This window comes from Neolamprologus multifasciatus, chromosome 10, assembly GCF_963576455.1.
Source record: "Neolamprologus multifasciatus chromosome 10, fNeoMul1.2, whole genome shotgun sequence".
In the NCBI taxonomy this organism is placed as follows: Eukaryota; Metazoa; Chordata; class Actinopteri; order Cichliformes; family Cichlidae; genus Neolamprologus; species Neolamprologus multifasciatus.
Window position 1 is genome coordinate 17,868,362 of NC_140448.1, and position 14,522 is coordinate 17,882,883.

At 40.7% G+C, this 14,522-nt stretch overlaps 2 protein-coding genes across 2 annotated transcripts in view; one reads left to right on the plus strand and one right to left on the minus strand.

Moving 5' to 3' along the window:
* Positions 1-1,052: 1,052 nt before the first annotated feature.
* smyd4 (SET and MYND domain containing 4) lies at positions 1,053-11,407 on the minus strand. Its single transcript, XM_085174663.1, is given in 12 exon segments — positions 1,053-1,243; positions 1,511-1,634; positions 1,800-1,916; positions 2,015-2,162; positions 4,514-4,681; positions 4,683-4,702; positions 4,805-5,071; positions 5,652-6,621; positions 8,879-8,968; positions 9,422-9,566; positions 9,768-10,104; positions 11,256-11,407. Coding segments are annotated over 11 exon segments (2,307 nt in total). The 5' UTR covers positions 9,902-10,104; positions 11,256-11,407; the 3' UTR covers positions 1,053-1,119.
* LOC146510022 (replication protein A 70 kDa DNA-binding subunit-like) overlaps positions 10,816-14,522 on the plus strand; it is a 44,313-nt gene continuing 40,606 nt past the window's right edge. The window contains exons 1-6 of the mRNA XM_085174664.1: positions 10,816-10,973; positions 11,451-11,498; positions 13,124-13,202; positions 13,370-13,478; positions 13,572-13,663; positions 13,755-13,856. Coding sequence (XP_085030790.1) covers positions 10,941-10,973; positions 11,451-11,498; positions 13,124-13,202; positions 13,370-13,478; positions 13,572-13,663; positions 13,755-13,856 — 463 coding nt within the window. The 5' untranslated portion in view covers positions 10,816-10,940. The remainder of the gene's footprint in view (positions 10,974-11,450; positions 11,499-13,123; positions 13,203-13,369; positions 13,479-13,571; positions 13,664-13,754; positions 13,857-14,522) is intronic.

The window sequence follows — 14,522 nt, forward strand, 5'->3', positions numbered from 1 at the left end:
AGGAAGTCACAAGCTTAAGTCACTGACTTTTTGGTTTACTTTCCAGTAAATTAAACATCTAGTGGATTTGGACAGCTCAATATTATTAATGTTACTTTGTGCTCTGTGATATCCTGATGGACATTTTTCATTCTGGAATATTGTGATAAGGAATTTCTAACCACTTTCTAATGTGTTATAGAATACAGATCAGATTTTTTTTTTAAATCAGCACATTAATAGATGTTGAAAAGAATTTCATCTACAGTCTCAGTTTTCTACAGTTTTTAGAGAGAATTAAAAGTTGACCTGAATGAAGACGTTATTCAGACTTAACTTTCAACCTTCTTCCCACAATCATCAGCAGCAATCTGCCCCATGGACCATTCTGAGTTCACTGAGGAGTCACTGCTCCTCAGCTTCTTTCACCAGCTGCCTCACCAAAGTTTTGTCTTGACCTTGACTTGTACGCACATCTTCACATCTGTCAGATTGGCTGCCCTCCAGACACTTGCAAGGTTTTAACTGGCACATGCCTCGGGACTTCCAGCTGTGATCGTGATTTTATTGTCTTTGCCCAACATGAGCTTCCACTCCTTTCTAAAAGCTAATGAACCTTTACATCAAAGCTTACTGTGACCTGAACCCTTATTTCTTCACTGTTGTGGTACACTAGTCTTTGTATTTCATCACTTACATGCAAGGCTTTTAATCGATTACTGACTGAAAGAGGAAAAATGCTCCAACACCTGAACATCACGCCTTAATGGTCCTATAAAGACTTTTAAGCCGAAGGTCTTGGAGGACATGGGCCATGTACTGTAGGTTCAGGAGTAGAAGCTACATCTTACTTTCCAGTCATTCAAGCATGAAATTGAATTAGTCACTGGACAATTGCTGCCATCTAAAGGTCAGACGGTTACCTATATTTATAGCATAGCTGAGGGTATGTACAGCACTACAGTGCTATAATATAATTTCTTCTTGTAAAAACAAGAACTTATAAAAAGACTATATGTTACCTGTAATGTAACAGCTTTTTAAAGACACAAAACAAACAATGCCTGCAATCATGAAATTTCTCATATTTTAATGAGCTTCACAAAGTACAAAATTAATTATAGTTTGCTTTTTTGAAAACTACCCTTGTAAGCAGTCCTCCATGGCCTTCAGCTCCTGTAATTCATGGCAGTGTGGACCGCAGTGAAGGCAGAGAAGTCGCCTGACCTTGGGGATGACGGAGAGAGCTGCCCCTTGGGAACCACTGGGAGAAGGAGAGGAAAATGATGCAAAGGTTGTTATTTCTACAAATAAAGACAGTCAAAAACAGAACGTAGTAGAAGTTATGAGACTGTGAAGCTTTAGGCACTTGGCTCAGGTACGGTTTGTCGTCTTATTAAACCAAGTATTCTAAGTTTAAGCAATTACTCTGACAGCTGCAGTGTGACTGCACATTTAGCACTAGACACTAAAAAAGAAGGAACGAAACCTGAAATTTTTTTCTGCCCACTCTCTGCATAACTTTTCTCACCCATTGAAGTGTAGCTGTGCTAATTTGAAGAGTTGTCGACCCAGTTCGACGCTTTCTTTTCCAAACTGGGAGGCAATGGCTACAGCGCTTCGCTCCAGATGGGATGCTGCACTATTCCAGTCACCTACAGAAACAGCAGAACACAAACAAAGCAGTAAGAAGACTGCAAAGAATATGCACAGATGCTTTTTGGAGTTTTTTTTTTTTTAACTCCTCAGGGTGTTAAAAACACAAACACCATTAACCACACAGCTCATATGCAAATACTCCACATCATTATTATGCGTACCCATAGAAGCATAAGCTCTGGCTGTGGCATCAGCTAGCTCCCCCTGTAGTGGGTGTGCCTCTGCAAGGATGAGACCAGACTGACACAGAGTCTTTTTTAGCAGTCTTAGGGCCTCACCTGGGGGAGGGTAGAAGAAAAGAATCACATGATAGTGATGTATTTCTATATTTGACTAGATTTGGATGTTTATTTTTTATTTATTTTTTTACAAGCACCTGGCCTGTCTGTCTCCATGAGTTCCACAGCCTTCTCCAGGTTAACCCTGATCTCCTGCAGACTGTTGTTCACGTCAGATGAGGACATACAATGACTGCAGGACGAGCGTGAACATACAAATCCGGCTTCTCTGTCCTCACTCCTTTTCTGAAAAGTATTTACAGTATTTTTAAATGATTAACATGGAAATGTCAACAGACATTGGGCAAATGGCCAGAAGAATTGACGGATCGGTTTCCTTTAAAATTCTTTCATTTTTCCCCCCCTCGTATCTAATTCAGGCTCATGGAGGGCTGGATATCAGCAGTCGTAGGGCAAGAGGCTTGGCATACGGTGGACAAGTCGTCATTTGTTCACAGGGGAGAAATAGACAACAATTCACACTCACATTCACACCTATGGTCAATTTAACATCACAAATCAAAATAACCCTGTACATGTTTTTGGACTGTGGGAGCAATTCAGAGTGCCCAGAGAAGACCCACAAGAACATGCCACACAAAAAGCCTCCAGTCGGCAAGTGGATTCAAACCCCTGTGAGCTGTGAGGCAAACCAGTGCACTTATTGAATTTAGGGTCACAGAGGGGGCTGGAGTCTATTCAAGCTTTCATAGGATGAAAGAAGGGGTGCACCCTAGACAGGTTGCCAGTATATCACAGGGCTAACACAGAGAGACACACAACCACACAATCTGACATTTAAACGTACAGTGGGGCAAAAAAGTATTTAGTCAGCCACTGATTGTGCAAGTTCCCCCACTTAAAATGATGACAGAGGTCAGTAATTTGCACCAGAGGTACACTTCAACTGTGAGAGACAGAATGTGAAAAGAAAAATCCATGAATTCACATGTAGGATTTGTAAAGAATTTAATTCGTAAATCAGGGTGGAAAATAAAGTATTTGGTCAATAACAAAATACAACTCAATACTTTGTAACATAACCTTTGTTGGCAATAACAGAGGTCAAACGTTACTATAGGTCTTTACCAGGTTTGCACACACAGTAGCTGGTATTTTGGCCTCATTCCTCCATGCAGATCTTCTCAAGAGCAGTGATGTTTTGGGGCTGTCGCCGAGCAACACGGACTTTTCAACTCCCGCCACAGATTTTCTATGGGGTTGAGGTCTGGAGACCTGGCTAGGCCACTCCAGGACTTTCAAATGCTTCTTACGGAGCCACTCCTTTTGTTGCCCGGGGCGGTGTGTTTTGGATCATTGTCATGTTGGAAGACCCAGCCTCGTTTCATCTTCAAAGTTCTCACTGATGGAAGGAGGTTTTGGCTCAAAATCTCACGATACTTGGCCCCATTCATTCTGTCCTTAACACGGATCAGTCGTCCTGTCCCTTGGCAGAAAAACAGCCCCATAGCATGATGTTTCCACCCCCATGCTTCACTGTAGGTATGGTGTTCTTGGGATGCAACTCAGTATTCTTCTTCCTCCAAACACGACGAGTTGAGTTTATACCAAAAAGTTCTACTTTGGTTTCATCTGACCACATGACATTCTCCCAATCCTCTGCTGTATCATCCATGTGCTCTCTGGCAAACTTCAGACGGGCCTGGACATGCACTGGCTTCAGCAGCGGAACACGTCTGGCACTGCGGGATTTGATTCCCTGCCGTTGTAGTGTGTTACTGATGGTGACCTTTGTTACTTTGGTCCCAGCTCTCTGCAGGTCATTCACCAGGTCCCCCCGTGTGGTTCTGGGATCTTTGCTCACCGTTCTCATGATATTTTGACCCCACGGGATGAGATCTTGCGTGGAGCCCCAGATCGAGGGAGATTATCAGTGGTCTTGTATGTCTTCCATTTTCTGATGATTGCTCCCACAGTTGATTTTTTCACACCAAGCTGCTTGCCTATTGTAGATTCACTCTTCCCAGTCTGGTGCAGGTCTACAATTCTTTTCCTGGTGTCCTTCGAAAGCTCTTTGGTCTTGGCCATGGCGGAGTTTGGAGTCTGACTGGTTGAGGCTGTGGACAGGTGTCTTTTATACAGATGATGAGGTCAAACAGGTGCCATTCATACAGGTAACGAGTGTGGGGGACAGCAAACAGAACAGAACAGACAGACAGCCAGAACAGAACACCAGGGACACAGAAAAGAACAGCCCCCAGAACACCCAGACAGAAAAGCTTCTTACAGAAGACGTTACAGGTCTGTGAGAGCCAGGGATTTTCCTTGTTTGAGGTGACCAAATACTTATTTTCCACCCTGATTTACGAATAAATTCTTTACAAATCCTACCATGTGAATTCATGGATTTTTTTTTCACATTCTGTCTCTCACAGTTGAAGTGTACCTCTGGTGCAAATTACTGACCTCTGTCATCATTTTAAGTGGGGGAACTTGCACAATCGGTGGCTGACTAAATACTTTTTTGCCCCACTGTACGTCGAGAATTAGAATTAACAATTAACTAACCAGCATGTTTTCAATTGAAACACTGTGCCCCCCATTAATCCTGAAAAAAGTAAATAATGATCTCATACTTTGAGAGATCCTTTGCACTTGATGCACAGGAGTCCAAGATCTCTGCCCTCAGCGCCTGGCTCCTGCTGTCTGGGCTCCTCCACGTCCTGCTGCTGTTGGCTACAGGCCTCACACTGACACAAGAAGTAGTACTGCTCTTGCAGAAGACGACAGCGTTCCTGGGTCACCCATCCTACTGCTATGAGGACCTGAAGGGAAAATAAAATGAATGGTGAAAAATTGCTTTTATACACAAGGTTATGATACCATATTGATTCTAATCTATCTAAATGTTCCATCGTACATCATACCATAGCAGTGCAGGATCTCTTGTCCAGGAGTGATGAGTTTGGCTGCTCTGACTGTTACAGTGACTCCCTGCGCCTTGTGCCTCCATTCAGCTTTATCCCCACTGAAGTCTGCAGACAGAGCTGAACCAGAAGGCTCAATAATGCCTCCAGTGCTGAACACCAGGCTGGTGTTGGGGCAGCAAGAGTGATTGAGAAGACTAAGAGTCGGGAATACTGCAGTAGCAATGCGAATTTCCCTGTTGGACTGCACCGGTGAGTTTGTTGCTCCTGTGAGATGCAAAAAGCCAAAACAAAATGCAATTATAAAAAGGGACCTTGTGCGTAGTCGACACTACAGAGTATTCACAGTTGCAAAAATCAATAAGAAAAGTTTTATATATCCTTAAAATCCTTTTGAAGCAAAAATCTCCTAAATTTTCTGGTTGTGACATCCTAAAAGTAAACATCTGTGGTCTTCTATGATAACCTGAAACTGAATTTTTGACCCAACGAGCAGTGTAAACATGTCCCATCATCCAAGCATGTTTAAATTGAGTTCATCTTTAACTTCATTCTCACCCACATTTTTTATTACTGTCTTCGTTCCACTGAGTTAGAAAAAAAAGCAAAGTGAGCGCACTGTAAATCTTCCTCTGAAAACGTCTGCTGTGCCGTCACACCTGAAGCAGCTAAAAAACTACTTTTATGCCAGTGGAACCGTTTTTAGTTGTGTCATCCATCAATTTCATCAAAGAGGGAACACGATTTTCTTTCTCATTTTTATGCCTCTGACACGCAGCTGCAGCTGTTTATTCTAACTACACTCAATCTGAGCCAACTTAACAACACATTTTGCACCTGCAGTCACCTGTGTCTTGCAGCATGACTATTGCCTGGGCGTTACACCTCAGCTGTAGGATGTGCTGTAGAACTGCACTTCCCAGCATCCATAGCTCTGCATTCCAATCAGCGTCTCCTCCCTCCTTGTTTGGTCCCTGTGGGGTATGGCTCCATGATATAGGTGGTGGTCCTGCCTTGCTGAGCTTCAGGTAGAGTGTTGCTGCGGTGACCGCACACATGAAACGCAGAGCAGGGCTGTGGTGATTCAGGTGGTGCAGCAAGTTATACACATTCAGGTAAGAGCCCCCGCAGGATGACGTAGAAGGATCACTCGAGTGATTATTAAAACACCCTTCGTGCTTGTCTCTGATTGGCTCCCTTGCTAGTAGAAAGTTTTTTAACCCTGCCTTGAGAGCTACCCTCAGGGCGAGCTGTGACATAACGCCCATCGCCATCAGATCTGCTCCCAGCGCACACTCCCAGCGATGATGTTCTTCCCAGGCTTCCTGCTGACAACCAGTTGAACAGTATCGGCTGTAGCTACACCTGTCACATGGTACAAGAATCAGCGTTTCAGTCAAACACCTATGGCAACGCCTGTCCTCCACTCCAAACAACACTTCTCTCTCTCTGCTGTACCGTCCCACCTTCCCTTTCACCTCCTCCATTCCTGGTAGGAGGACACAGCTGTACGGCCTGTCAGTGAGAATCACCTCCCCGGCTGCTATTCTATTTACAGCCACCAGGTGTCGACCTTTCTCCACAGTGGAGTCAACAACAACTTGAGGACAAATCCCAACTGTGAGAGGCCCAACAGATGGTGAATTTGCTGTGTCTGAACCTTTACAATCGTTTGAGGCAGGGTTTTGATCATCCTCCCTTCCCTTTTCATGTACAGAGTGATGTTTAAAGCACAGAGTGCGGCGGTCCTCCAGCTTGTGTAAAAGATGAGAGGGATAGCCATTCTTCACGGCTCTGTCAATGTCATCAAGGCATTCCTGAGGAAAACAGAAAAGCTGGAGCGTAAACAATCACAAAATCAAAGACTGTGAGCAAAACATAGAGATGACAGACTTTTTACTAACTCATGCATTCTGCACTGAACCGGAGGGGTAAGGCTTAGAAACCTGTCATAAGAAGACTGAGAAAAGGAATACTGGAGGCATTTTTAAGGACAGTAAGCAGTGCTGTGAATGCTACATACAGATTGTACACAATAAGCACTTTTATCATTCTGACCCATTTCACACGCCTGCTAAGCTGTTGCAAGGTTTTACATATGAAGTATGATTCTGCCAGTTACAGCTCTGGCTATGGTTAGGTAGCCTAGCCATCATAATGATGGTCTGTGCACTGTCTGTCGAATAGGCAGCTGAATTAGGGGGGTCAAAGAAGGTCTAGTCAATGCACTGACACACATTCACAGCTCTCTGTTCTCATCAAACCTGCTGTTGTCTATGTAGAGGACTCGGAAAAGAGCAGTTTAGATTTAGGCCAACATGAATTTGAGAGAATTTTAGTGTGAGGACAGCATCTGAGTTGGTGTGGTGGTTGTGATTAGATTTGCTTAAGTCTGATGTTGAGAGTTTGTACCACACACTTAAACCCGAGATTGACAGTCAATGTGATTCAAAAATAGTTTGTTTCGTCAAGGGACCGAGTATATATTGGAGAGATAGTGTACATATACTGGAATAAGGATGTTTAAGATGGTGCACGCAGAAGGAAAAAGGTGGAAGACCACAGTGAAGATTCATGGACTGCACTGAAGAAGGATGTTTAGAGGGTTGGTATGACAGAAAAAGGATGTCAGGGAAGGCTGAGATGGAGACAGATGATCTGCTGCAGCAACCCCTAAAGGAAGGAGGAGTAGAAGCAGAGGAAGGAGAAGAAAAAGACTCTGCTATGATTCCAAGAAGAGAAGTTAAAGAAAAAAAACAAAAGAGTTCATTTTGTTCTGCGATCTGAACCTTGGATGAATGAAATATGCAGTAGTGCATTCTTTCCTTGTTGGATAGGTTTACTGTTGACTCATGGCACAAACGTTAAAAACCACGGCGGGTTTAGACCTATAATCCCAGTGATTATGGTTAGGATAATTAACTAGTTTTGTTTTAACTCTTTCTTAATCCATTAGGAGGACCCTTTTTGAACTGAGTGGTTGCTCTCATATGTCAGGTCTGCTTATAGAACGAAATGACCGTGTTTGCACTAGATATTAGTGAGGGTGGTCTCTGCTTATAGAGCTACGCTTGGAAAAACCTGAAAACTATTCTAATAGTCGCCAAACCACATCTTTATTGACATATACAGAGGTGTCAAAACTCCTCATTAAGAATACCGGGGAGGTTGTTAAATGTCATCTTTATTAGAGAAAAGAGTTAAAGCCAAACCAGATGGGGTTAGGTTTAGACAGTTATCAAGATTTTGCCAAACATGCACAACTTCATAAACTAGAATATCTAATTCACGCTTCCCATTTGAAGGTGTTAAAAATTTAATAAACTGATAATAACTTATTTGACATGTTAGGCTTAAACATGAGAAACTGCAGGAATTACTGCTTTTTAACTTTGCTCAGTTTAACTTTTTAAAAATCTTTTTATTCCTGTTTTTTGGCAGATTAATGTCCTCCCACAGACACTTCCTAACCATACAGGCTTATTATACATCAAGTAATGGAGACCAGGGTTGTTACTGTGGACTCAGCTGGTGCTTCAAAACTCTTACCTGACTTGTGAGGGGAGAACAGTGTGGAATTAGCAGTCAAAGGTGTTTTATAACAGCTTCAAAAGTAAGTAGGATGAATGAATGCCCTGTACAGTTTTGATTTAATCCTAGTGCCTGGCACAAGTTTGAGAAATAGGGTATTAAAAAATATTATAATGCCCGATATTTTTTTATTTAATGAATCATAAAAAAATCATTATAGAAGATGAGCTCCTGGTTGCAAAGCACCCGCAGAGGTACAGTGACTTATAAATGGTTCCAGGTAAAGCTTCTGTGATGGAAACAGGTGTGATGTGAGGAACATGGGTATCCTTCCCGTTGGCCACAGCAAGAAAGTCTTCAGCATTGTTAAAAAAAGAACACTTATGCAGTCTTGTGTGCAGATCATCAACCATTTGCATGAGGATTTGAACCAGCACGTTTTTCTCTGCAAGCTTCCTACAGGCAATTGTAGCTCAAACCATGACAACACTAGCCAACCACTGAGCACAGCTGGTTTTAATGGTGAAGGTGGCACAGACTCACCTGGTAGTGCTGCAGATGGTAGAGCGAAGCAGAGCGGTTGGCGTAGCACAGAGACAGCTGCTCCGAAGTACTGGGAGCAAAACAGATGCCCTGTAATAACAGGAGACAGTGGAGGTAGGGGTTTATGGTGGGCAGTGTTTTCATGTTTAAGGTGCTTAATATCAAAGGCATGCTTACACTTTTAGAGTCAAAATAAAATCGAGATACAACTCAGATGTAACAGCGATAGTCACCAGCGTAGTATTTCTTACTTAACTTACATCAGAGCTAGTATTTCACATTGTTTCACTCTCTCAGTGTTTACATACCACTCTGCATTTAATCATTGGTTATTATTAATCTCTGGCTTTATTCCACAGTGTGTCTTTTGTCCTGTCTTCCCCCCAATCACTCCAACCCATTGTAGCATATAGCCACTCTCTTACTATGCTTGGTTCTGCTGGATGTTTCTTCCTGCTAAAAGAAAGGTTTTTTTTTAACTGAATTAAAGTATCTTGAGTGACTACAGTCCCAGAGTAAGATATAATATTGTTTCAAATTTACCTTTGAATAGTGCAGAGCAGCTGCAGTGTAGTTTTTAGTCTTGAAGCTGGAGTTTCCCCTCACCCTGCATTTGGCTGCTAGCTCTGCATCCTTCTGTACTGAATATAGTGCAGATACTTGCTGCAAGAAGTCCAGATCATCTTGTCTGCAAAAACAAAAAGAACCCTTTAATAATACACAGAAACACAAAATAGGTGCAGAGCACTGTTCAAAAACTTTTCCTGGACTAAAGTCCTGTTCAAGTGGTCCAAGCTGTTGCAGCCGCCGCAGAACTACCAGTCAGTGTAAGGTTAATAAAATTGGTTCGTAATTCATTGGTACTACATGAGCTGAACTGGGTGCTTACCTCACGAGACTTAGACCACATCTGAAAACGTCATCTATTTCAAGCAGGGACGTAAACTGTTCCTTTAGTTTGGGCTCGAGAGCGCGCCACTTCTGTGCCACGTGATCTTGCCATTGAACGCACGACAGATCCATTATGGATTACAACAGAACCGCGTCACCCTGCTGACAGGACCGCAGGACCGGAGAGTAGTTTGGGTTTGTTTTGAATCAGTTTCACATGAGCTCTCAGCGCTCTCAGCACAGCTGTCACGTTAGAGTGGACCAAACTACAGTTCCCGGCAATATCTTTCACAATAAAATCAAAACTGCAAACCCGTGGCTGTTCAAAGACCATCCTGTATGTGAAAATTGAAAAATATTCTCCTTATTAGGTTAATGACACAATTCAAACTAATCACATTGTCGTAAAACAATATTTTTCTGTAGTATCCAAAAATAATTCTGAAACTAGGTTTCATTTTAGAGGTTATAAAATTGCTTTTCGTGACTATTTTCAAGGCGCTTTTCACATTTTGCACCGGAATCCGATGTGCCATATGTAACAATATTCAAATGCTTTTGATATTTGTAGTAATTCTGTGTGAGGGCATATTTAAATAAGTAAGTTTTGGAAACATCTGTTTAAAAGTAGTAACATAACTCTCCATACAAGTTGGATTGCCTTTGATGTTATTCAGTGTTGTTGCACCTCGCCTTTGAAGCTTTGTTTTATTCATTTCTGGCTATTATACAAATACACACATAGTGGTGGTCACAGCTTTGTTGAATCTGTTTGTTGTATAAATACAAATAATAGCTTTTATTTAAGTATTTTTAGTAAAAGGGGTGTTGCGTTGTTATTATGCAATATTATTTAAATGCAATTTAGGTAAATGCTGCAGATGTAGTAGTATGTATGTAGTATGTTTAGTTTTTAGACCAGTGCAGTAGCTGCAGACTGAAACTGTCAAATTAATATAATGTAACAGATTGGCAAAATAGTCAATGTCGTGCAGTAGCCTAGCATATCGTTTATTTTGAAGGCGTAAATGTGACATTTCCGGTCTTTTAACGTCTCGGCAAAGTATCGTTTGCCTCTCTCCTATCGCGATAAGTGTCATGGCTTTTTTTGGAGCTACGTACCAGAAAAGCTAAACTCTGCAAGCTTTCAGATAAGCTTCACACGAGAGACATGAACGTACCTCTTACAAAAGGGGCGGTTGAAGTAAGCATAAACCTTAAACTGACTGAGTTGCTGTATTCTCTTTGACTCCGTGTCTCAAGCTTGATTGTGATGTGGTGTAACTTCAGGCTGCTAGCACTGTGCGCTAATGTTTACCTTTGGTCCTAATGGTTCATCAGCGGTAGCATTACCAGATCAGTTAAAAAATAAACTTTGTTACCGGTTGATTAAAAAAAAAAAAAAAAGCTCTAAGAGCAATATTTGTGATGAAGAGCAAAAACAATCAAGAGAACAATCTATTTTTGGGCTATAATGACATTTTACCTCTCGACAGTTTTTCGATCATATTTGACGTCTAGAGAAAGTGTTTGTCAGCATCCACACGAGAAACAGAATAGATGGCAGTTTGTTCAATGGTTGTTACACTGTAACTTTGCCTTAGCAACACTGTAATATGTAATGAGGACAAACAGGCAGTTGTAACTAACGACGACCATGTGTGTTATTATTGATGTCCAGGCCCTCTGCAAAGGCTTAGATGTGGACAAGCCCGTGCTGCAGCTGCTGGTGAGTGGCTCTGTGGAAACCCACTTGTATTTCAGATTACATGATATGCATAGAACGCTCTATTATAGCATAAGTACAGAGTATATGTGAGTATATATGAGTTATAATTACAATACCATCTGGAAACTAAAGAATTTAGTTCTAGTTTTAGACTACTTATTTATTTATTTATTTTTTTGCAGTGCAACTTGACTTAACATTCAAGCACAAACACAGAATAAAGACAGCATTTTTTTCAATTTTTTGAGTAAAGGTTTAATGTTAAGTATTCTACGTGTATTATTTTGCATTATGTTTAAATACAACTATACAATACAACTAAATACAACTACATTCAGAAATTGTCACTAGTTGTCTTTTCAATGCAAACATTTCTTGTTAGTGTGTGGGATTTTTTTTAATTTCTTTTTTATATTAACAAGCCAATAGTGAGACATTTCATGATTTATTCAGTTCAATTAAATGTAATTTATATAGCACCAAATTACAAGATTAGTCTGATCCAGTTTTATGGCAAGTTATGCCAGTGAAAATTTTGTGGTTTTATCTTTAATAGTTGTTGAGATCTTCATGTTTAAACATTTACTCAGTTGCCAAAATGCATGCTGCAAATGGATCGACAGACCATTTTCATTATCTTGAAAAGTATTTGAAGGTAAAATATCTCTGTAATCATTATAAATTTCCAAATGTCAGATCATAAAATCTTTATGCAAATCTGACATAGTCAAGCAGAAGGCTGACGGTGTTTGGAGATGGAATGATCCAGTGATGTCATTGTGAACTTGAAACACCTTTGCTATTGCAGATGGAGACATAATAGAGATTGTACACGATGTATCAACAAGAACCATCTGATTTCAAAATGCTTTAATTCCACAGCCACATACTGTTAGAAAGAGGAGATTTGTGAGTGACTACAGACATGCTCACAAAGTATGAGACAAGTTTAACTCGGCAAGGAATATCTTGTAGGACATGTTACATATAGAGGGGGACACATTGAGAACTTGTCAACAGTGAAAGTTTTGTATGTAAAATTTTATGTACAGCCATGGGTTTTTTTTGTTACTGCAAGCTTCTATTTTCATTACCTGATTAAAAATCAGATGATTCTTTTTGTTACGCTCTGTATTTTTTCAATTCTTTGTTAAATTTGTAAAATGAATGAGCTCGCATCTCATCTTCTGATTTCATTGTATGGCGGGCTCATTTTGAGCTGAGGCAAAGAGTGTTAACTCTGTCTCATGTGATAATCTCTTCTTCATCACCTCTACAGTAGATCGTTTAGCATCTCATCTCACACAGGTATCCACTGTACCTGTTTTGTGATTAGAACGTTTGATAACTTCTCAGCTAGGCTAGCTAGTTAAAACATTTCCCTTCTTTACCACTCAGAGCTTACAGATGAGGCAGCGGCGCCCTTAGGTCCTGACTCATCTGCTATCTCTGTAGAGATGTTCGAGGCAAAGGGCTGTGTAAATAAATGCCTGCTTGTTATAATTGATTTTATTGCTTCTTTGCTGTCATGTATAAACAGAGCGGTTTAATGATTTCTAATAATATATCTTAGGACCTTTTGTTGTTTTGATTTGACATCTTTCCTCTCCCTCTCTGTTTGTCAGAACATCCGTCAGATCAGTAATGCCTCAAGCCCACCCAGGTTCCGACTTATGATGAGTGATGGCCAGCACTCTCTGACTTGTGAGTGTCCTCCAGTAGTACAACAACTTTTCAATTCGGAAGTGACACCAGAAATAAAAGTCAAAGATAATATGCAGGTCTTAAATACTGAGATATAGCCAGTTAAACTGTGATATTTCTTTTTCTATAAATTATATATGAAAGTTTCTGTGTATTTTTGTGTCTAGCTTGCCTGCTTGCTACCCAGTTAAACTATTTATCTGAAGAGAACCTCCTGGTACCAAACTGTGTGTGTTTGTTGAAAAGGACCATCAACAACACTTTGGCTGATGGCAGGTATGTGTTGACTCTTTATTTCCTTTCTTCTTTTGTTTACTCATGTTTTCCCATTTGGTATGATTTTCACTTTGCTCCTTTTTATTGTTCCAGGCGTGTGGTTGTTGTTATGGACATGGATATATTAAAGTCAGCAAAGGAAACTGGGGGGAAGATTGGAAATCCCACTCCTTATAATACAGATGGTATAGTACTTTTAAAGTGTGCATGGATGAAGGTAAGAAACTGTAATAAACAGCCTCTGGAAGCCCCTCATGCTGTTTGTTCCACTTTTAGGTAAGACTTCATCTCCACAGAAGGTGTCATCAAGTACCTACTATGTTCCAGAGTCCCCTCCGTCTGCTGCCGTGCCTGGACCCTCTTATAGGAACTACAGCTGTGAGTTTTTTTGTCAAACACTTTGTATATGAATCATGGTAATATAAGATAATACTGCTGCCATTTCCTGCTTGTTATTTAGTCACTTGCGTGGCAGAAGCACCTTTTCATTGTGTTGACATCAGCACTACTTTATATCTCACTGTATCAGAATAAATCGCTTATAGTGCAAAACAATGTCTTTTGAGAACCTGAAGAAAAAGTGAGTGTACTTATTCATTTACAATATGTGCCATTAATTATATAATATGCAGCACTGTGCAGATACTTTGAGGAACCCCTCATCTCCTCATATTTTGCCTCCAAGCAGCCAGATTTTCTTTTAGGTTTTTAAAGTGGTCTTGAGCAATAGTTCTCGTGTTTTTTTTCCTTTGGGTGTTGTCTGCATTTTCTATATTTTTTCAGTCAGTCCTTGTAGCTGAGCATTTTCAGAGGAATGTTTTTTTTTTTGAGCCACTTACACAGACATATCGATCATTCATGCATAAAACAGCAACTTAGCTCAATATATGAACCAGTTTTGCATCTGCACATGACAGGCAACTTAGCAAAGAAATAATTTTAATTAGTATTTGTAGTTGAATCCCCCCAAAAAACAAGCCAAAATTTGAGATGCATAAAGTGGTAGTTTTGCATCAGTAGACGCAGGATCCAAAAGTTGCATCT